The sequence below is a fragment of the Nelumbo nucifera genome, chromosome 3, assembly GCF_055504915.1.
Source record: "Nelumbo nucifera cultivar China Antique chromosome 3, China Antique-T2T, whole genome shotgun sequence".
Classification (NCBI taxonomy): Eukaryota; Viridiplantae; Streptophyta; class Magnoliopsida; order Proteales; family Nelumbonaceae; genus Nelumbo; species Nelumbo nucifera.
In genome coordinates, this window is record NC_142651.1 from 46,849,299 (window position 1) to 46,872,093 (window position 22,795).

At 39.2% G+C, this 22,795-nt stretch overlaps 1 protein-coding gene across 1 annotated transcript in view; it reads right to left on the reverse strand.

Annotated features, from left to right (window-relative positions):
- LOC104611483 (uncharacterized) overlaps positions 1-22,795 on the reverse strand; it is a 126,037-nt gene that overhangs the window by 11,639 nt on the left and 91,603 nt on the right. Inside the window, exons 15-21 of the mRNA XM_010278567.3 lie at positions 20,798-20,899; positions 10,741-10,917; positions 10,376-10,564; positions 9,756-9,997; positions 9,491-9,637; positions 1,043-1,256; positions 68-196 (exon numbers count right to left, since the gene is read on the reverse strand). Coding sequence (XP_010276869.1) covers positions 68-196; positions 1,043-1,256; positions 9,491-9,637; positions 9,756-9,997; positions 10,376-10,564; positions 10,741-10,917; positions 20,798-20,899 — 1,200 coding nt within the window. The remainder of the gene's footprint in view (positions 1-67; positions 197-1,042; positions 1,257-9,490; positions 9,638-9,755; positions 9,998-10,375; positions 10,565-10,740; positions 10,918-20,797; positions 20,900-22,795) is intronic.

A 22,795-nucleotide genomic window follows, 5' to 3' on the forward strand; every position in this document is an offset into this window, starting at 1 on the left:
CAGTTCTGCACCCCAGTTTTCCTGTTTTATTCTTGGCTAACTGAAAGAGATTTGACAAAGCTCATACCTCGGGTTCTGAAGCTTCTAAAAGTGTCTTTGCCCACATATCATCATAACCAACTGAAGGTCTAGAGACAATGTTCTCCTCGCCAACATCTGGAGCATCAGTTCCCGCACCGGCAAGAAATTCATTAACCTAACACCAGGTGGAGAAAGACCAACAAGACATCTCAGAAAGAAACACAAACCACAGATGGCTTGAGAAAAAAACAGTAGGGAATATGTTCCAATAAGCTGTCCAACATTAATCAGACGTTAACTCTAAAATAGAAACTTCCAGAGCAACAGATGTAGAAATGGCAAGATTAACATTTCTATAGGGCACCATATACTGTAAAAAATAGATTTACATGTTATCTTCAACTTCACAACCCACAGTTTACCAACTTCCCATGGCTAAGTTCTTCATAAGAATAATCATGTCAGTAGAGCTGGTAAGATTAACATTTCTAAAGGGCACCATATACTGTTAAAAAATAAATTTACATATATCTTTAACTTTACAAACCCACAGTTTACCAACTTCCCATGGCTTAGTTCTTCAGTAAATAAGAACAGTAAAGTCAGTAGAGGATGGGAAGAATCCATCCTCTGAACTGTGTGATACATGGAAAGCACATAAAGAAGGATGAGATCTGAAACAATATTAAGTTGGCAACTCTTGGAAGATTTCCCATGCATGGAAGCAAGCCAATTTGGGACCCTAACCATCTCTGTACAGTCAAAGGGAAGTAAGGTCATAGCCATGAGAGATGTTATTAAGTCATGGACAGAGTTACAAGAACACAAGACTCTTCAACATGTGTGCCATGTCTGGAGTAAAGTTATGAGAGCTAGAACCTTCTCCAATTATCTTGGCCTGATTAATAATATTATTGAGAATATCAAAGGTTTAATCAAATCATCTAGTCCAATCTATAATATTAGATTCAAAACATATAGCATATCCAAAATTACATACTATATCATCTAAGTTTCTCACCCTGTTCATTGCTGTTGCATTATTTCCCCACAAGCTATCATCACCTAGGCTTGCAGCCCATGCATTTACCAGGTCATCATCAAGTGTATCAGGCTCAGCAGGCGTTGCTTTAGACTCATAGACAAGGTCAGAAATCCCTGTAGCAACAGCTGGATCATTCAGACCAGTTGATGCACTTATGTGCTGGGTGCGATAAATGTCTATGAGTTTTGCGCTGCTCACAACATAATGAAGGTGGGCTTAGAAACAGATATAGATGGGAGAATATATCAAAGTTAAAATAAATGCATGATTAAATCACTAGTGACAAAAACAACAGAAATTCCAAGGTGAACCCTCAAAGGTAACAAATAGCAAGGAAGAGATGAAAAAAAATAATGTCAAATAAAAGAAAGATCTCATAACATTTATATTGAGAAAAAAGGAAAAATATTTAACAACCATATCTCTTTTTTTCTTCCCTTTATACAGAGATGGTCTGTAATTAGTATGTCAAAATGCTGGAAGACAGGAATTGATCCTAGATTGAGGTTTAGAACCCCCACCTCACCCAACTAAAACAAGGTATTTTCTACTTAAGTGGACATCTCTTTTTTTCCTTACTTTTATAGAAGACAATGAAACAGGGCAACTGCCAGACTTTGAATTAACAGATCTGTCTTTCATTCTAAACCTCTCTTCCTCTCCTCTTCTATTCCTCTTTCTCTATTTTCTTCTTCTTTTAACCTTAGAATCTCAACTTGGTAACAAAGCAATCCCAGGATCTTGTTCTTCTTATCACCTACTATAGGTAGTTGGTCAACCAAGAAGCAATGAATGAATCCCTAGATTCTGGTAGAGGGTTCCTTTTAGAAGATTTTGGTGCTGTTTGTGAAGCTATATGATGTTACCTTTTTTTTTTCAGAATTTTAGCAAAAACTAAAAAAACAGATAATGGGGTTTTTATTGGTCTTTTTACATTGAAATTTGGTGAAGGATTGGAGTTCAGTGATGATGCTTTCCACCTATATTTACCGTCCAGGCCAAAAAAAAATCGCTCTCTCTCTCTCTCATCTTACCTCTAATGCTTGTTGGCCCCTTTCTTGATACTGCAACTTTGGAGTTTATTGTTCTAAGAGAAACCTACAATTTGTGATTCATATAGCAGATTGTGAAGGGTAAGGGAAGTTTGTACTATTTTTATTTCTCAAAATGTTACAGAGGTTGCGTCACACCCTCTAGATGTTTGCTGATCTTTCTCAAGGGAAAGAATCAATAGGGTGCAAAATAGGTTGATCAAAATATATAACATAGGCTAGCTATAAAGGGTTACACCTGTTCCCTTTATCCCGGTGCATGAAGTTTGGTGTAAACCTGTTTCCCTAAAAATTGAGGCTTTTTGTTGGGAGGTTTTTCATGGAAATATTGATACTTTGGACTTGTTGCAAAAAAGAAGAAAAATGTTTGTTTGCTTCCAAACTGGTGCGCACCCTGTAGGCAAATGGCGAAACTGGGAATAATTCTTCTCTTTGGGAGCAAAGTGGAATCTACCTACGAGCTTGGCCAGTTTATTTGAAGTCGGAACTTTCAGTTGGCCAAGGGAAAAAGGAAGAATAATGTGGAGATGTACAAGAGCTGCTATTTCATGGGAAGTTTGGGAAGAAAGTAATGCAAGAATATTCAAGGAAAAGGAAAGAAGTATGGAAGCAATCGTTAAATGTAGAGGCATAAATCAGGCTGTGCCACCTGCGGCTTGGCAGGAATTTCGATAGGCCTAGCACAATGGTCTGTGGGCCGTGCCAGGACTGGCACGATTGTACGGGCCATGCTGGGCCTAGGGTTTTAGGTCCACGGGCCAAGCCGACACGACACGACCAAGAGGGCCGTGCCGTCCACGACCCACATGCTGGCATGGCCCAAACCGCAGCCCGGCCCAGCACGGCTTGCGACACAGCCCATATATATTATTTATATATATTTATATAATATTATATAAATTATAATTATATAATAATACATAGTATATAATATATTAATAAAATAAATAATTTTTTTTTTAAATTTTACTATACTAATTTATTTAATTATTGTATATATAAGTAATTGTATACATCAAAATTCATATAAAATTAAAATTTTAAGTTTTTTTTGTCAATTTTTTAAAATAAATAGCTTTGGCCCGACTTGGCCCAAGGCTTGCCCACGGGCCAGCCCGGCCTACGACACAGCACGAAAGGCACAAGCCTGGGCCATGGGCCGTGCCGAGCTGACCCCCACATTATCCTAGGGGAGGGTGGCATGGCCCAACACAGCCCGCACTTTGTGTGGGCTGCCCACGGGCCATGCCGTGCCGGCTCGACACGACCTGTTTTACACCTCTAGTGGAATGCATTATGACAAATGTGATTCATTAGATCAAATTTATAGACCTGTTTTCACCTTGTTAATTTGATTACTTAAGAAGGAAGTGGAGGGAAGTCGCAGCATTGTCAACAAGGAAAAGCAGAACTTAAAAGCTTTGGGAACCACCTGAAGACAACTTTATTAAGCTTTGATGGGAGCCGTTTTGGTAACCTAGGCCCCTTGGGGATTGGAGTGGTGTTTAGGGATAAGGATGGGAGTACAATAGTTTCATTCTTTGGTCTTGTTGGCATAGGGAACTCCACAAGAGCTGAATTGCTTGTTGTTCTTTATGGAGTTCAAAACACGCAACAATTGAACTTGGAGAGGGTGGTTAATGAAGGGGACTCCCAAGTGGTGGTTGGTTGGTTAAAGGATGAGAAGAAGGCAGCTTGGACTAATAGGGATGCTATTACGAAGATTAAATGGTTAACAAGGGAAATGACTTAGCAATTCAATAGGTTCCAAGGGCTACAAATGGGTTTGCTAATTCTTTAGCCAAACAAGAGGTAAATAGGGGGTAATTGTATTGGTCTCAATTGAAATATTTGTATTAAGGGGCTAAGCCTACCCCCTCTCTTGGATCCTCATTGTACATATCTATCTATATTAATGAAATGAAATTATATTATCTGTCAATAAAATAAATAAATAAATAAATAAGGGTTACACACAAATGTATAGAGTAGATTATCAAGGAACCTTTGTTCCCATAGCTAAACTATTTGGACACTGCAATTTTTAAGTACTTACAATTCTTGGCTCCCTTTTTAATGAGATGTCAAGAATGCCTTTTTGAATAGAAATCTTCAGGAAGAAGTCACATACAATTACCACATGGTATTCATGTTCTTGAGAGTGAAGGAATAGTGTGTAGACTAGGGAAGTCTATCTATGACCTGAAACAATCACTTAGAACATATTTTGATAAGTTTAGGAGTGTTATTCAAAGAATTGGACTTAACCAGTTACATGTGAACCTGATAAGCCCCAATTAATGCCAAGAAGAGGAAAGGCCAACAATCAGCTAAGGGGGGGAAATAATTGAACAATTAATCACATGAGGGCAATTATAGCTGGAGGGAACAAGGAGAGTCTTGGGGCATTTATAGTTCTACACTCCATCCCATTTCCAAGTGAACTAAGAGCTTCTTGAACATTGTTAGGTATGGAAATAGAAGACAACAGTGAAACAAACTGGCGATGTGAGGTAGAAAGACGAGATAATGAAACAAAATTGGAAATGGGATGGAGTGTAGAACTACGTTTACCTTTCCGTAAGGGAATGGGTAGGTCAAGGTCTGAAGGTTCAGCAATAGGAGCCATGAGAGGATCCGCAGATGAGGTAGAAGCAGGAGGAGGGGTCGGTGTCGTTCGACGTGTATACACTTGTTGGATCAGTGGTCGTTCAGTGGTGACCTGCACTGGATGAGATGATGAGTCTACTCCAACAACAGCCTCTGGAACTGAATCACTGATAGGAAGAGGAAGAGGAAGAGGAGGTAAGGGTGAGGACAAGGGTGCTTCATGACTGGAGAAGAAGGGGACAGACTCAAAAAAGGTGACATCAGGGCAGACATAGCACTTTCGGGCAATGGGATTATAACACTTGTACCCTTTTTGAGTCCGAGAGTAGCCAAGGAAGACACATTTAATTGAGCGTGCATCTAGCTTGTCTATTCTAGGACTCAGATTATGAACAAAGCACACACAACCAAAGACAAGAGGAGTTAATGGAAACGGAGATGGGAAACAAGATGGAGAAGGGGGACCGACCATGAAGAATAAAGGAGGGCATCCGATTAATGAGAAAACATGCGATGAGTACAGCATCACTCCAAAACCGTTTAGGAACATTCATGTGGTGAAGCATAGACCGAGCAATTTCAAGAAGATGGCGATTCTTCCGTTCAGCCACCCCATTTTGTTGAGGGGTGAAAGCACACGAGGTCTGATGAATAATGCCATGCTGTTCTAAATACTGTTGAAATGAAGTAAGAAAGTATTCACGACCATTATCTGAACGGAGAACTTTGATTGGAACACCAAATTGTGTGCGTATTTCAGCATGGAATTTTTGAAAAATGGAAAATAATTCACTTCTTTCTTTCATTAAGTAAATCCATGCCATTCTTGAACAATCATCAATAAAGGAGACAAAATACTTGTACCCATTATAAGACTCTATTTTGATTGGACCCCAAACATCTGAATGAACCAAAGAAAAATGACTCAACATACGACTCTCAACTCTTGGACTGAAGGACACACGACGGTGTTTACCAAACTGACATGACTCACATTGTAAAACTGACAATTGACTCAATGATGGAACCAACATCTTGAGAACCTTGAGAGATGGATGTCCCAGTCGGCAATGCCATTGTAGAGGAGTAAGAGAAGTCTGAAGTGCAATTGAAGATCCACCACCGTCAAGGTAATACAATCCACCAGCTTCATGTCCCCCACCAATCTTCTTCCCCGTCTTGAGATCCTGAAAAACACAAGTGGAAGGAAAGAAGGTAACAAAACAGTTAAGAGCTTTGGTTATTTTACTAACAGACATAAGATTGAATGGAAACTTAGGTACATATAAAACAGATGATAAGGGGACAGAAACAATGTCAACTTTACCAACACCATAGATGGGAGATGAGGACCCATTGGCAAGTGTAACAGTTTGTGATGTGAGGGTTTCAGAAAGAGAAGAGAACACACCTGGAGTCCCGGTCATATGATCTGAGGCTCCAGATTCAATAATCCAGGAAGGAGTTTTAGATGACATGCAAGCAATACCTGATTGGGCATATGTGGCAGTGGTATGCTGTGAAGTAGTTTGAAAGAACCGTTCATACTCATCACGCGGAACACTCACCATCTCCCTCCTAGAAGTAGATGTAGATGTGGGAGGTGTTCGGTCTGCCAGTTTACTGTCACTAATAACAACCTCGCCTGCTACAGCATGATTAGCCCATTTAGAGGGAGGACCATGTAGGTCATAACAGAAATTCACTGTGTGTCCTTCCCTACCACAATGAGTACACTTCCTTGTAGAGTTATTTTTTCCTCTGCCACGGCCTCCCCCTGAGTCACGGCCACTCCGGCCAATCATGGAATTGCCACAGCCCCCTCTGGGAGCATGACCTCCCCCTCTTGTACTATGTCCACCACCTCTAGCTGTCACAAGTGTTGATCTATCAGACTATGTGGGGTTCTCTGTCTGTCCCAAAGAAATTCTACGAAGTCTTGAGAATACTTCCTCAAGTGTAGGAAGAGTAGAGCCCCCCAATATTTGAGCTCTAACTGGTTCATATTCCGACTTCAGCCCCACTAAAAATCTTGTAACATCTAGCTGCTCCCTTTGCTGTTGCTGAACTTGAATATCTGGAGTAAGGGGATGATAGACATTGAGTTCATTCCTTATATTCTTCATGCAGGCATAGTACTCTTCTAGTGTTTTGGTTCCTTGTTGTAAATCAAAGTACTCCTGATACAGCTGATATACTCTTGTTGTGTTATCTTGTCCAAAATATAGCTTCTTAAAATGCTCCCATATATCCTTAGCCGTATCAAGGAACATGAAGTTGGCATTGATTTTGGGTTCCATACTATTCCACAGCCAAGTCACGATTTGAGCATCTTCTTGTTCCCGATCATCAAACCCTGGAGAGTCAACTGGTGGCTTCTCATCTCTTACATGCTTTACTTTCTTCTTTGCCTTGAGAAAAACTTCCACTGATTTAGCCCATGGAACATAGTTCTCCCCATTTAGCTTAATTGAGGTCATTTGTACCCCTAGGTAGTCGGAGGAAATTACTACACTAGGTTTCTGATCATTGTAGCCATCTCCCATTGCTGCCATTGTACTCTTTCACAGTTGCCTCTAACTTTACTTCTCAGCTACAAGCTGATTGATGTTGTTCACAGTTTGATATTTCAGCACCTATTGCAGCCTCTAAACACAACAGTGGAAGCACACACTTGTTCTTATTCACACTACTGCTGACTTCACACACGTCACACATAAGCATCAGTTTACCATTCACTAATCACAAGTAGGCCCTCTTACAACCACTCAAAACAAATTGTGCATCACAAGCACCACAACACAGTCAAATCTCAAAACAAATTGTGCATCACAAGCACCACAACACAGTCAAATCTGCTGCACCCAGTTCAGACTTGCTTAACACACTTAAGAGGGCATTACACAACCACAAGGAGTTCGGCAAGGTCACTGCATTCCACCTTACACCACTCGGCCACTTACAGCAGCCCTAACACCACTTAACAACTTACAGCAGCCCTACACCATTCAACAACTTAGAGCAGCCCTACACCATTCGGCTACTGCACACACAGCCCTTCCTAGGGCAACAATGAACCTAATTCTCTAGGTTCTAATCAATACTAACAGCTTCTTGTAGGGTTTCTACCTAGAAATATAAGTAACACTAGAAGAAGAGAGAACCGACCTTCCTTTGAGAATATCAATCAACCATTCACTGCTGAAGTCACTTTCCTCGTTGAAGAAGGTTATGCGCAGCAGAGAGACAAGCTGTAATGTTTCTGACCTAGGGCGAACCAGTTCTCTCCATTGACTGACCAGAAACGAAGGTGAAGAGTCACGAACAATGCTGAGGTGCTTTACCAACTGACGTAGGTCAGGAGCATGGCTCTGATACCATGTTTCGACTGCTGCTACAGTATTGACTGACCAGAAACGAAGGTGAAGAGTCACGAACAATGCTGAGGTGCTTTAGCAACTGACGTAGGTCAGGAGCATGGCTCTGATACCATGTTTCGACTGCTGCTACAGTAGTCCGAACAGGAAGAGGAGAAGAAGAAGAAGAAGAAGAAGAAGAGAAGAAGAGAAGAAGGGTATGTCGAAAATCTGATGGTTAACCCATCTAATCGACCCCCTTAATCTATATTAGATTCTAATAATGTTTACAAAGACAGAAATGCCCTTACTTAAGTGTGGGGCAGAGTAACTCTAATAACACTGCCACATAAGCAAGTTACTTAATAAACAGAAGAAGACTAAACTACCCCTATTCGGCACATCTTAACAGTTACCTTATTCATGACCTTAGATTTAGTTTTATTGATGTATTTTTGAGATTTGTAAGAATTTCCCTAATGTATCCATGTGGATCCATATCTTTCCATCATATCCATGTGTATCTGTATTTATATCCATATCCAAGCTTCCCTTATGATACATGATGCCGATACTTTGAACCTTGTCTTAAGTCAAGAGCAAATACCTAGACCTAGACCCTTAGGGGTCTATAAGCAATAGACCCAGAAACAACCCTATGATTAATCAGGCTTTTCTGGTCTGACCCGATTATAAGTAACAAGCCTTTAGCTTGGTAATTTGACAATTATACTGCTAATTGTCTTGTTCTCTCTTCTCAAAATATCTTATCCCTTATAAAATGACAATTTTATACCATATATGAAATTATTAAAGGTAAACCATGAGAGCCATGTATGAAATGTTGAGAAGTATATTTATCATGTGCTATTATGCATATGTATTTACCTAATCAGTTCAGTTCTTAATCAGGTCAGAACTAGTATCCCTAATCTAGACCCTAATAAAGTTGGGACTCAAAATGCGGACCCAAAATCATGTAATACAGTTGAGAGTAGGAAAATGTCCAGAAGAGGAATCTTATTGCACATGTAATAGACAACCTGAGTAATGTTATCAAATAAATTATTCTGTGTTACAAACCTGAGTAAAGTTATCAAATATAAGTTTGGGAAACTAAAAAGATCTACTTTCAGGAAAAATGCAAAGAAAAAAAGAAAAAAAAAGAATATACAAGAAAATTGAATCATAATAATCAACACTTAGCTGAAATAAGGCGAAGAGAATGGAATAGTGAAGAATTCATCTATTTTTGACAAGGTAACTTGGTTCATCTTGTCATTAAGAGGTTGCCTCCTTATTCATTGATCAAATGTCCTAATGATTCATTTTTATCCCAGTACGATATGAATGCTGACAATGTAATATCAAATAAGGACATGATGCATGCCAAAGATACAGATTACCTTATTGGCCCCAAGGGTAGATATTTTGCTCTTGGTACGTAACAAAACAATGAAACTTGATCAAGAAGTTTCTCATGGGTCTCATATAATTTCTTAAGCTCCTCATCTGACCACTCCTTTTTTGCATTATCATGATTCCGTATTTCTCTAAATATTCAACATATAAAACACATATCAGGGCCAAACCATGATGAACCTAGTCAAGGTCAAATCATCAGAGAGTAAAACCAAACACCAACATCGAATGTTGTTAGATGTCTCTTACTTGATGAGGTCATCTTGTCCCATGTACATTTCATCAAGAACCTTCAACATGGGACTTATCAAGGATCCAAGGCCAGTACCACTAGCCCCTTGATCTTCTCCATTACTAAGATGCATATCTGAGAATTGAGACTGCACTCCACCTAATGATAAAGCATGTAAGAATTCATAAATCTGTAGCCTAAAAGGCTCACCAGACCTGATTGCCATGGTTATTAAAGCTTGAGCAGCAATAATGCGAACCTGGAGCAGCCAACCACACAATAGAAGAAAAAACTGTTACATAGCAGCACCTATAACATTCACTACAAAGAAAGTGAAAAATTCTAATCCAATAAAAATAAAACAAAATAAAACCTTTCCACCATGTAGATAATCAACAACCTTGCAAGTTCATTTGCAATTCTAATTGATTAAATTCAAAAATAACAAGTTGTTGCTGTTCTGGTTTACAACTGAACTAAACAGAGTGGAATAGTGGAAACGGATTCATGTAGCTGACCCCCTATAGTTGGGGAAAAGCTTAGTTGAGTTGAGTTTAGTGAAGAAAAACTAGAGAGGGTTTTGTTCTGGTATTTCTTTTCAAAAAGAGATGTAAAAGGGTTTTACTGAAATAGATACCTCCCAGCTCCCACTAAAAGCACACCTCTGGAGCCGAGTTAATGCACCTGCTAAGGTGGGATTCCGAGAACTAGCAGCAGCCACCATTTTGTCTGCATCTAACATCATTAATGCAGTACCAGGAGGGGTTGCAGATTCCCAAGCATATTCAGATGCAGCATAATTTGCATTTTCTCCAAGGAACCATACCTACACATGTGATCAATCAAAGATCAAAACTGAAAATGAAAATAACGATAATAATAATAATTGCATTGCCTCTTGGAGAATATAATGTCACAGATATAGCCAAAGTTGTTTCAACATCATATACAAGATGCTAGAGATTCAATTAACTAAATCATAAAGAAAAATATTACACTTACCGCTGCTTGCACTAATCTCTGTAATGCCAGAGCTGATTTTGGATCAGATGCAGATACACCATCTACGGAAGTAAGTCCTGACATTGAACCAGGCTGCGGTGGTGGCAAATCAAGAACTATTGTGACTGCTTCCAAAGCTGTATGCTTGCCACCTGGCCCAGCCCCAACAAGGCATGTCTGGAAAGGTACATGGATGAGATTCATGTGAACCAAAAATTAATACATGCTACACTATCATCAACAGGTTACAAATATTGCATCATTATCAAAAGGTAGTCCAGGTATAAAAGTTAATTCCATGTGTTCTCTTAGTGACAATAGTATAAGCAACTTCCAAGTTGATCATTTATGTAAAAAAAATAAATTAATTAAAAATATCAGAAAGGAAAAGTCACCTTAAAGATTAAAAAAGTGCAGTTAAATCATCAGCCATGAGACACCTAGGAGATTGACTTGCTCAGCCAGGATTGCAACAGAGTGCACCATAGTCTAAGCCCTAGTATAAACCTGCAAAAAGCTAGCCTATCGCAGTGCAACCCTTTTTCCTAGCCTAGCTAAGTCACTGCCTTACCTATTTGGCATCAGCGAATCATGTCAAAAGAGCCTTAAAATGCACACTCCAAAATTAATCTGATTTTTGAGTTGTTTATTGTTCATTAAAAAAAAATTAAGACAACCACCTTCCTTTGATCTCAGTAAAGAATGTAATGTTGAAGATCTGTTTTGGAGATCTTAGACTTATTCAGAAGTTGTTCTAATAAATGACACTTAATTATGCATTCTTTTCAAGATTTAATTCTGGCTGTCAAAATAATGTTAAAGGATTGGTTATTAGTTAAATATGATTTCTAATGTTATTTTAATTATTGCTAATGGAACACTGTATTATGTAAATGTTAGTTAGGTTTTAGTATCCTGCAATTTTAATAAATAGATATTGCAACTCCACTCTATTAACAGCTGTTAGAGTTGGTCGAGTAAGGGTAACTTAGTCTTTTCATTATAGTTTAAGTAGTGTAGTGATGTGGCAATTCTGTTTTGTTTTTTATTTTTCTTGTCCCATACTTAAGTAGGGGTATATTTGACTTTGTACCCTTTTTTGAATATAATAGAGATTATGGTCAACTAGGAGGGTTAAGACTCTCTAGTTCGACAACTTTCTTCCTTCTTCTTCTTTCTCTTTCTCTTTGAACATGACTTATCTGTACCATTAAAACATGGTATCAGAGCCCTAAATAAAAGAGAGGAAGGCTGCAATCTCAAGTTCCTGGACCTGCAATCTCTTCTCTTCTTCTTTTCTCCTTTTCTCTGAGGCACGATCTCAGTTACACAGGTCGAAAGATGCAGCAACCCTTTTTTGGTGATCCAGGACTGCCGCAATCCCCATTACAGGTGTTAGGAAGGTGCGGCAGCCCTAGGTGAGTAGTTCTCAGATTGCTGTCACCATGAGTGACAGCCCTAGTGGTTGTGTGGTGGTGTTTGTTGTGTTACAGACCCTCTACTGAGCAGTTTCAAGAGGGGTTTTTTCTTTCTTTGTATTTGAATGGTGATGTGAGAAATAGTGTGGTTAACAGTAGTGGTGTGAGAAATCAGTTTTTTTATGAAGGAGATGGCTGAATGTGTCTGAATGGTGGTATATGTTAGTGTTTTTTTTATGGTGGCTGCTTAAGAAAATGCCATAAGGTGATGTGCAGATTGCAGCAGTGTTGATTGAATAGCAGAAATCCTTTTTGTTGGTTGATAATTCAGAAGTAGGAGAAATCTAGTGTATTGAGAACATAATGGCAGCAACTGGAAATGGTGGTGGTGATCAGAAATCTAATGTGGTGATCCCCTCAGACTATTTAGGTGTGCAGATGACATCAATTAAACTTAATGCTGAAAATTATGTGCCATGGGCCAAATCGGTGGAGGTTTTTCTCAAGGCCAAGAGGAAGGTGAAACATGTGAAGGAGGATAAACCATCAGTTGACTCTCCAAGGTTTGATGATTGGGAACAAGAGGATGTCCAAATCATGACATGGCTATGGAACAATATGGAACCCAAGATAAGTGTAAACTTTATGTTCTTAGATACATCCAAGGAAATATGAGAACATGCCAAAAAGCTCTATTCAGGACAGGATAATACTACGACAGTGTATCAGTTCTATTAGGAGTATTTTAATTTGCAGCAAGGAAATCAAACCTTTGAAGAGTATTATGCTAGTATGAGAAACCTCAGAAATGAACTCAATGTCTATCATCCCCTAACTTCAAATGTTAAAATTCAGCAACAACAAAGGGAGCAACTTGATGTAATCAGGTTCTTAGTGGGGCTGAAATCAGAATATAACCAGTTAGAGCACAAATATTGGGAGGTTCTACTTGTTAGAATATTAGAGTTATGTTCGGCTGATAAGAGTTCTTATTAGCCCATTCTTATGTTTAACTTATCTTGTAACTGGGCTTGTGTTAATGGGCCTAATCCTGTTTAATGTTTAAGTCATCTGGGTGTCCCATCACTAATCAGGGGCATCCCAGTAATTTCTTGTACCTTGTACTATATTCATCTATAAATAAAGAACTAGTCAACTGGCTAGTACAGTTCGACATTCTCTTCTTTTCTGTCATTCTCTTTTCTTCCTTGCTACTTCGAGTATAGCACTTCAGATTACACTACTCTTCCTACACGAGGTCTTTGCTCGGCTTCGTAGGATTTCCTTGGGACCCACAAAGAGTACCACAACATCTAACAGATCTGTGCTTGTTGTAGCGAGAGGAGGTGGATGTGGCAATAGAGGGGGAGGACATACATTTTGAGAAGGCCGTGGTAGTCCCATGTTTGGTCATGGTGGTGGAACTAGTGGAGGTCGTGACTCAGGGAGAGGCCGTGGTAGAGGAAGAGGGCACACTACTAGAAAGTGTACACATTGTGGCAAAGATAGACATAAGATTAATTTCTGTTATGATCAACATGGCCCACCCTCTACATGGGCTAATCATGCAATTGTTGGTGGTGGTGATGTGAGTGATAACCAACAGACAAATCAAACACCTTCCACATCTACATTTGCTTCTGGGAAAGGGGATGATGAGTGTAGCACGAGATGAGTATGAGAGCTTCCTTCAGGCCACTTCACAACATAACACTGCTACTCTTGCACACTCAGGTATGGCCTGTCTGGCATCCAAACCTTCTCATTGGCTTATCAATTTTGGAGCCTGTAATCACATGACCAGGACTCTAGGTGTGTTTTCTTCCCTTTCTAAAACTTCCACATCACAAACTGTTACCCTGGCCAATGGTTCTTCTTCCTCCATTTGTGGTGTTGGTAATGTTGACACTGCTTCGCTTTCTTTACCATCTGTTCTATATGTGCCTAAATTTCCATTCAACCTAATGTCTGTTACTAAATTAACTAAGGCCCTTAATTGCTCTATCACATTTTACCCTTCATTTTGTGTTTCTCAGGATCTCAAGACGGGGAAGAAGATTGGTGGAGGGCATGAAGCCAGGATTGTACTATCTTGACAGTGGTGGATCTTTAGTTGCACTTCAAACTTCCTTGACTCCTCTTCAATGGCATTATTGGCTAGGACATCCATCTCTCAAGGCTCTCAAGCTACTAGTTCCTTCTTTGAGTCATTTGTCTTCTTTGCAGTGTGGGTAGCGTCAGTAAGGGAAACACCATCGGGTTTCCTTCAGTTCTAGGGTTGATAGTCGTATGTTGAGTCATTTTGCTTTAGTTCATACACATGGATTTATTTAATGAAAGAAAGGAGTGAATTGTTTTCTATTTTTCAAAAATTCCATGCTGAAATACGTACACACTTTGGTGTCCCAATAAAAGTTCTTCGTTCTGATAATGGTCACAAATACTTTCTTACTTCCTTTCAACAATATTTGGAACAACATGGCATCATTCACCAGACATCGTGTGCATCCACCCTTCAATAAAATGGGGTGGCTGAACGAAAGAACTGTCATCTTCTTGAGACTGCTCGATCTATCCTTCATCATATGAGCATTCCTAAACGTTTTTGGAGTGACACAATGCTTACGGCTTGTTTTCTCATTAATCGGATGCCCTCCATTCATGGTCGATCTCTCTTTTCTATTTTGTTTCCCACTTTGTCTCCCTTTCCATTAACTCCCTGGGTCTTTGGGTGTGTGTGCTTTGTTCATAATCTGGGCCCTGGTTTAGACAAGCTAGATGCACGCTCTATTAAGTGTATCTTTCTTGGCTATTCTTGGGCCCAGAAGGGTATAAGTGTTACAATCCTACCACTCATAAATCATTTGTCTGCCCTGATGTCACATTTTTTTCGTCCCTCTTCCTTTTCCAGTTGGTGATCCCATTCCGGTTGTTCCTGTTATGTCTAACCCTTCACCTCCTCCACCGATCTGGCACGTGTATACTCATCAACAAACACCAGCACCTCCTTCGATTTCTACCTCGTCTGTGGATCCTGTAGTTGCTCCTGTTCCAAAGTTGCCTACCTCTTTTGAACTTGATCTTCCCATTGCATTACAAAAAGGTAAATGTAGTTGTACCCAGTTTGTTTCTTTGTTGTCCTCTATATTTATACCCAGGGATGTCCAGGAGGCTCTTACTTCACCGGGGTGGCATCAAGCAGTGGAGGAGGAACTCTCTGCTCTTCAACACAATCACACATGGGAGCTCACCACTCTTCCTCCTGGTAAGCATGTTGTAGGTTGTAAATGGGTGTATACTGTTAAATATTTACCAGATGGCAGTGTGGAATGGTTGAAAGCCCGATTGGTTGCTAAAGGTTATTCTCAGTTATATGGGGTGGATTATATGGAAACCTTCTCCCTTGTGGCTAAGATCGGTTCAGTTTGCGTCTTGATTTCCTTGGCAGTTATGTATGAGCTTGAGATTAAAAATATCTTCCTCCATGGTGACCTTTTGGAAGAGGTCTATATGGAGCAACCACCAGGGTTTGTTGCTCAGGGAGAGGATGGTAACGTGTGTAGGCTCAAGAAGGCAATTTATGGGTTAAAACAGTCTCCTCGTGCTTGATTTGGGAAGTTTAGTGAAGTGGTGAAAAATTTTGGAATGAAACAATGCCAGGTTGACCACTCAATGTTTAGCTATGATTCTGAAGCTGGGAAGATTCTATTAGTGGTTTATGTGCATGATATAGTCATAACTGGTAATGGCAGATTAGGGATTGATAGACTAAAGGCCTTTCTGCAAGGACATTTCCAAACAAAAGATCTTGGGAAGTTGAAGTACTTCTTGGGTATAGAAGTCGCCAGGTTGAAACAAGGTATAAATTTATGCTAAAGAAAATATGTTCTTGATCTATTGGAAGAAACGGGATTGTTAGGTGCAAAACCAACTGAAACACCCATAGAACCAAATGCTAAGTTGAGCAATGATTCATGTGAAATGTTTGATGATCCTAGAAGATATAGACGGTTAGTGGGGAAGATGAGCCACCTAACCATTACTAGACCAGACATCTCCTTTGTTGTTAGTGTGGTGAGCCAAATTAAAACCCTCGAGTACCTCATTGGGATGTAGTTCTTAGAATTGTACGGTACTTGAAGGGAGCTCTAGGTCGCGGGTTGTTGTACAAACCATGGGGAAGACTTGAGATAGTTGGGTATACAGATGTAGATTGGGCAGGCTCGGTGTCTGACAGGAGATCCACTATAGGTTATTGCACATTTCTTGGAGGAAATCTGGTGACGTGGAAGAGTAAGAAGCAAACTGTTGTGGCAAGTAGTGCTGAAGCTGAACACAAGGCCATGGCACACACCACTTGTGAATTAGTATGGCTGAAAAATCTTCTGCAAGAAGTTGGATTCTCAATGAGCAAACCTATGAAATTGTACTGTGACAACCAAGCTGCAATTCACATCTCATCTAATCCAGTTTTCAATGAAAGGACAAAACACATAGAGGTTGATTGCCATTTTGTGAGGGAGAAAGCCCTTACTGGAGAGATAAGCACAGAACACGTGAGTTCAGGTGATCAATGGGAAGACTTGTTCACAAAAGGTTTGAGTTCAGGGAGAGTGAACTATATATGTAACAAGTTGGGATTATATGACATATATTCTCCAGCTTGAGGGGGTGTTAGAGTTGGTCGAGTAAGGGTAACTTAGTCTTTTCATTATAGTTTAAGTAGTGTAGTGATGTGGCAATTCTGTTTTGTTTTCTATTTTTCTTGTCCCATTCTTAAGTAGGGGTATATTTGATTTTGTACCTTATTTTAATATAATAGAGATTATGGTCGACTAGGAGGGTTAAGACTCTCTAGTTCGACAGTTTTCTTCCTTCCTTCTTCTTCTTCTTCTTCTTCTTCTTCTTCTTCTTCTTCTCTTTGAACAGGACTTATCTGAACCACTAAAACAACAGCTATATCCTATTTTCGTAGAGAAGATGGGGGTTAAAATTGTAATTTTATCTTTCTTTGTATACTAATTTTTGTACACTAATGTATTTTATTCATTCTTGTTGAAGATCTTTCTTTGTATCCTATGTTGAAGATTTTTCTTTCTGGGATTGTGATACTAAAGACACCCCTCCAATTTGTATCTCACTCTTGTTCTCTCACCTTCTTGGCTGGAACTGACATGGTATCAGAGCAGGTTGCTCTCTAATTGTTTTCTTTCTTGCTTGATACTCTCTGTATGCAGTAATCCTATCCTTCTACTGGGATTTACCATTGTTTAGAAAATCAAACTAGACCAGCCAATCAAACCGGTTAAACTGTGATCGGCCCTTTGGCTGATTCTATTATACCTTGAAAATCATAATTCATGAAAAATCGCCAAAACCAGATCATGGCCAATTTAACCAGAAAACCAGTGAACCGATCTCAGTTCTATGAAACTGCCTCGGTCATAACATGAACAGAAACTTCAAAATGTTAATAACAAGGCTTGAACCCAAGACCTCTTATTTATGTGTATTGTCTTGTTACCATTAATCCATCTCTTTGTTTGCATTTATTTGTGCCTCTTTAATGTATTTATTGCCTTAATACACATGTATTTTGAAGAAAAAGTGATATTATACATGCAAGCAACCAGACTAATGGGTTTAAAATCATTTACGTGACTTGCATCCACCATTTTGGGAATCAAAGCTAAAATGGTAGCATTCGCACTCAAATTAATCTTACCTCTCTCAAAGAATTATAAGAACACCTCCATCAAGTCACCACCTATGATTTCCCAGCAATCTTGGTAAAAGGCCATTGTGAAGCCATCTGGACTCGAGGCTTTAGATCTTTCCATTGAGAAAACAACATCTTTTACTTCTTGGACCTCAAAATTTCTCTCTAATTCTTACATTAGTTCTTTACTCCCTGTTTGCCACTAAAAATAAAAAATGTCCTCTCTCATTCTGTCTAGGCTGTCACAAATGGTTTTAAAATGATCCTAAAATGCTCTTGCTATCTCTTCCTCCCTTGTAAGAATTTCTCCATTCCATTTTGCAGCCTCTCCATAGTGCTCTTCCTCTTTATTCCATTTGCCAAGGTATGAAAGAATTTGGTATTCCCATCTCCCTCCTTTAGTCATTTACATCTAGACTTTAGTCTCCAACTTATTATCTCCATCAATTATTTTCACTTTAACTTTTACATTTATTTTTTATTATATGTTTTGATTAGATTGAGAATACTCTTTTGTAATTATATGCACATTTCTTTTTCTTAGGAATTATAGTGAATCATATCAAAGTAGTAAGCCAATTATCTAATCACCAATTCTCTGCTAGTTCTTTCAGGAAAACATTTAAAAAAAAAATTATGATGGCTCTAATGAAATATTGAAAACTTTTCAATAATATTCTAAAATTTTAAGTTTTAAATATATAGTTTATCAATGAAATCTGAAATATTGTCAACATATCAGCAAAATATCGAGGATATTTGGGAAGAAAAACATTCTTGGAAGATTTTGTATCACCACCTAGCAAATGGGGAAAGCTCAGGGATATATCGCCAAATATCATCAACATTGCAAACCATGATGACATATTAACAATATTCCACAGTTTTCTTTTACTTCCAAAAATATCTTGTATTTCCCCTTCTAAAATGGTAATAATTTTACAATACATAAACACAATGGTTTTTTTATGAGTAACAGCAAATAATTTATTAATTAGATAAAGAGGTTTAAGTACATCAATAAGGGAGAACCTAAATAAGGAGGCTAGCCTCAGATCTGTGAGTGCTGCCCAAGTCTCTGCCAGGATTGAGTTTCCTACTCCCAAAGGGCCTGAGAAGAGTTCTAAAATATTATCATTTTCATCCCAGATTGCTCCACCTATGCCTGAAGGCCTAGGATTACCCAGGCTGCAACCATCAAAGTTAAGTTTTGGGTGTCTCAAAGGTGGAGAAGCCCAATTATCCACAGGTTTTACTATCCAAGGATGTCATCCATTGTGAAATCAGAGAAGATATCTAGAGTCTTAACCCAATGCACTACTTTAATAGAGATGTTGTCAATCAGTTCTTCAATAGGTCCTTCCTTCTCATTGAAAAGAAGATCATTCCTTTCTTCCCACACACCCCACAAGATTGCTGCCCATGTACACCTCCACAGTACCTTTCCCCTTTTCTTTGGTGGGGAGAAAAACAAGCTGAGAGGTATTCATGCAGCAACTAGACATGCTATCACCAGCAACAATCTAAGGGGCCATTTGATAATGATTGAAGTGGCTGAACTGAATGATTTATTGCTTTATCTTTGAGTGGATAAAGTAGTTATACAATAAAATATTTAAGGATATGGTAATCAATCCAACATGCCACTCAGGCATTAGGGAGCTCAACCTACTTTAATAGTTTCACTGAGAGAAAGTTTAAGTCATTCAGTTCAGCGACCTCAGCCATAATCAAATGGCCCCTAAGTAGACCTGGCAAAAAGTTGACCCAACCCAACCCAACCTGAAAAAACAGAATTAGGGTCTCATATTTAGCTACCTGAATGTGAGAATGACCCGAGCCGACCCAACCCGGAAAAAACTGGGTTGGGTTGGGTTGTGTCATGGGTCAACCTGCTGACCCGATTGTCAAGTCTAATTGGGACTATTTATTCCAGTCTTTAATTTTTTCTATTTAGTCTTTATTCTTTATTGTTTACTCTATAAATTGTTAAATGTTCAAGTTTTTTTTATTTTATATTTGGAATTTTAAGGTTAATTCCTTTAATTTTGGAAATTTTCATGTAGTTTTTCTTTATTTTTTTAAATCAGTTATTTTTTGGGATGACCCGAATTAACCCACGGGTCAACCCTAACCCAAACATTTAGGGTTAGGGTCTAGCATTTGATAACCCAGCCCGAAATTCAACCCAACCCGAAATCAACCCGAAGTGTCTTGACCCAACCCGAGCCCGACCCACTCAACCGAATTGCTAGGTCTACCCCTAAGTGTGTAATTACATGATTGAAATGTTGTCAGATGAAAAAAGAATTAGGCATATTTAGTATTTACAAGAGCAACAATGTGCCAAGCATCCCAATCACCCCCCCCCCCCCCCCCCCCCCCCGCTACATCAAACACCATGCGTTCTTTTAGTGAGGGTGGTGCATACCCTCTCCCCTTGCCTCATAGTCAGCTCCCTCTTACAAGATACCCAGTATCTGGCCATAGCATCAGCCAGAATATTTGCTGACCTGTAGGTCTCCAGAAAGATGGCTTCAAATTCAGTTCATAAGGCTCTCAATTCCTTTAGAGGTCCTAAATATTGTTGCATCACTAGTAATGAATGTGACAATAGAAAACAAAATTTCATATCTAAAAAGATGAAACAAAATTATAGTTTATACTTTATAAAAGGGATAGCCCCTCGAGTTATGAAATGTAGCTTCTTAAACCACCCCACTTAGACTTTCATAAGACATTATGAATTACAATACCTATTAAACTTTGGGAGACAAACATTCTCCAGCTTGAAAAATGAAAATATTGGGCAAGTATGAGCTCATGGTTATAGCACAATCAGAAAGGACAACAAATTTGAGCACAAAATCTAAACATAAAATGAAAAACATAATCCAAGATTTGGTATACCCAAACCTACTTTCCATAGCAGCTGCAGAACATCAGCATCAATCTTTCCTGGAACTTTAGTAGCAAAAATTCTTGCAATTTCAAGAAGAGTGACAGCCATATCTGGAGTAGCCTAATAAAACATGGGAAAAAAACAAACATTATGATAAAGTAGATGGAACCAAGTATAATAGGAAGCATATCTAAAGGACTTCATATAGTAGTATCTAGTAAATGTGAACCTTCTGTTAGACGGTTTATGCCCTTAGCTCCAATCAGCATGATGTACATTATGACATTTATTGTAAATGAATAAATTACATATTTGATTCGTGTTATTATGGTGTGTTTCTGTGTAATACCCTTAAACTGGACACATATGAGACTCGTGTTAGTTTAGAATCTTCACAACCATTGGATAGATCTGGGGAGATTTATCCTGCCAAGGCTGACACTAATGTACCACCAAGTTGGTTGGGGTGGCTTGTCTCAGCTGCTAGGGAGAGACCTGAGGTACATGCAGTGTGGGTTTTCTTGAAACCCTGAATCGGACCAAAATTCCAGTATTGCTCTGGACCTTGGAGATAGATGGGCAAAACTGGAATGTTACACCTAACCCCTAGACTCGATTATGATACTGCACTAGGTGTCGGATTGGACTGTCTTTGATATGCCAATCAGTGAAATCCTTAGAGGGGGTAAAAACCAGGGTATGTTGGGACAGTCCGAGAATTCATCTAAGTGGGTGATCATAGTGACAGGATCACCCCTTTGTCGGACAAAGTGAAAGATCGGGGATGCACTCTCTGTGATGGAAACCTAAATTGCCGGCAGTTGATTTCAATTGTTAAAATATGTTTTTGCAAACAATATTTATATAGAGATATACATATATATATTATGGTTTCAAAATGTTTGCAAAAGGTTAATTCCCGGGATCCATGTGAGTAGAGAGTGCAACATTGCACCTTGCAGCCGAGGGAGAGGTCCTCTCTTGTCGGGTAGTGTTTGATCATTATGAGTTGAGAGGTTAAGTGTAAGACCACTGAGGGTTATACCTAATGGGCTAATCTTGCATCTGCCCACAGTCCTTGGGCCTTCATAAGATGGCTGGACCCAAGGACCATTTAGTGTAAATGTTGGGCGCATTAAGAGCCCATAGTGATGGACTCGGAGGTTCACTGTTTTCAACAATGAATTCGGCCAGGCCTTGTAATAGAGGCTAGGCTGAACCCATATGGCTGATGTGTAGATCAATGATAGGGTCCCACGCTATACAAAGAGAGCCAAGCTAGCCAGCATTAAAGAGGAAGTGAGCCTGAAAGCTTAATGGGCCTAAAAGCCCATTTCGAACTAGTTTAATTAGACTAATTAAATAGGGGCAGATCTGAGATTTGGATTAGCGGATAAGGATAAGGGATTATCCTTATCACTTAAAGAGTCCAGATCCAAATAAAGATTTGGTTCAAGGAACTCCTAATTTGATTAAGAAGGTGGATCTTTATCTATAGATAAGATAAGGGATTATCCTAATCACTTAAAGAGTCCAGATACAAATAGAGATTTGGATCAGAGCGGACCTTGAAAACACACTCACTCAATACAGAGAGAAGACAACTCAGTTAGATTGATCTTGCCTTCAACTCTTTTTCTTCCTACTCTTGCCGCCCTACCCTGTTCGATATCCAATTCTTGGATTTGATCAAGATTCGATCTTGATATTGTTTCTTGCCAGAAGAAACAATTTAGAAGTTGTGCTCATTGTCCCACTCGATTCTTGCTGAAGAATCACAAGTTCTTGGTGAAGAACTACCTGCTAATCCTGCCTCATCCTAAGCTATGTCATCTTTAATGGAGGGAGGATTTGGTACACTCTTTGGGCGTGAACACCTATATTGGGAGGAGCTTTTTTGCGTGGATTCCGTATCAGGTATATCCCTCCCTAATCTTGGTTTCAGATTTGGTCCAGTTTGGTTACAAGAACAAACCTTGAAAATGCAGTTTTCTAAATTGGGAATAGGATTCCCGA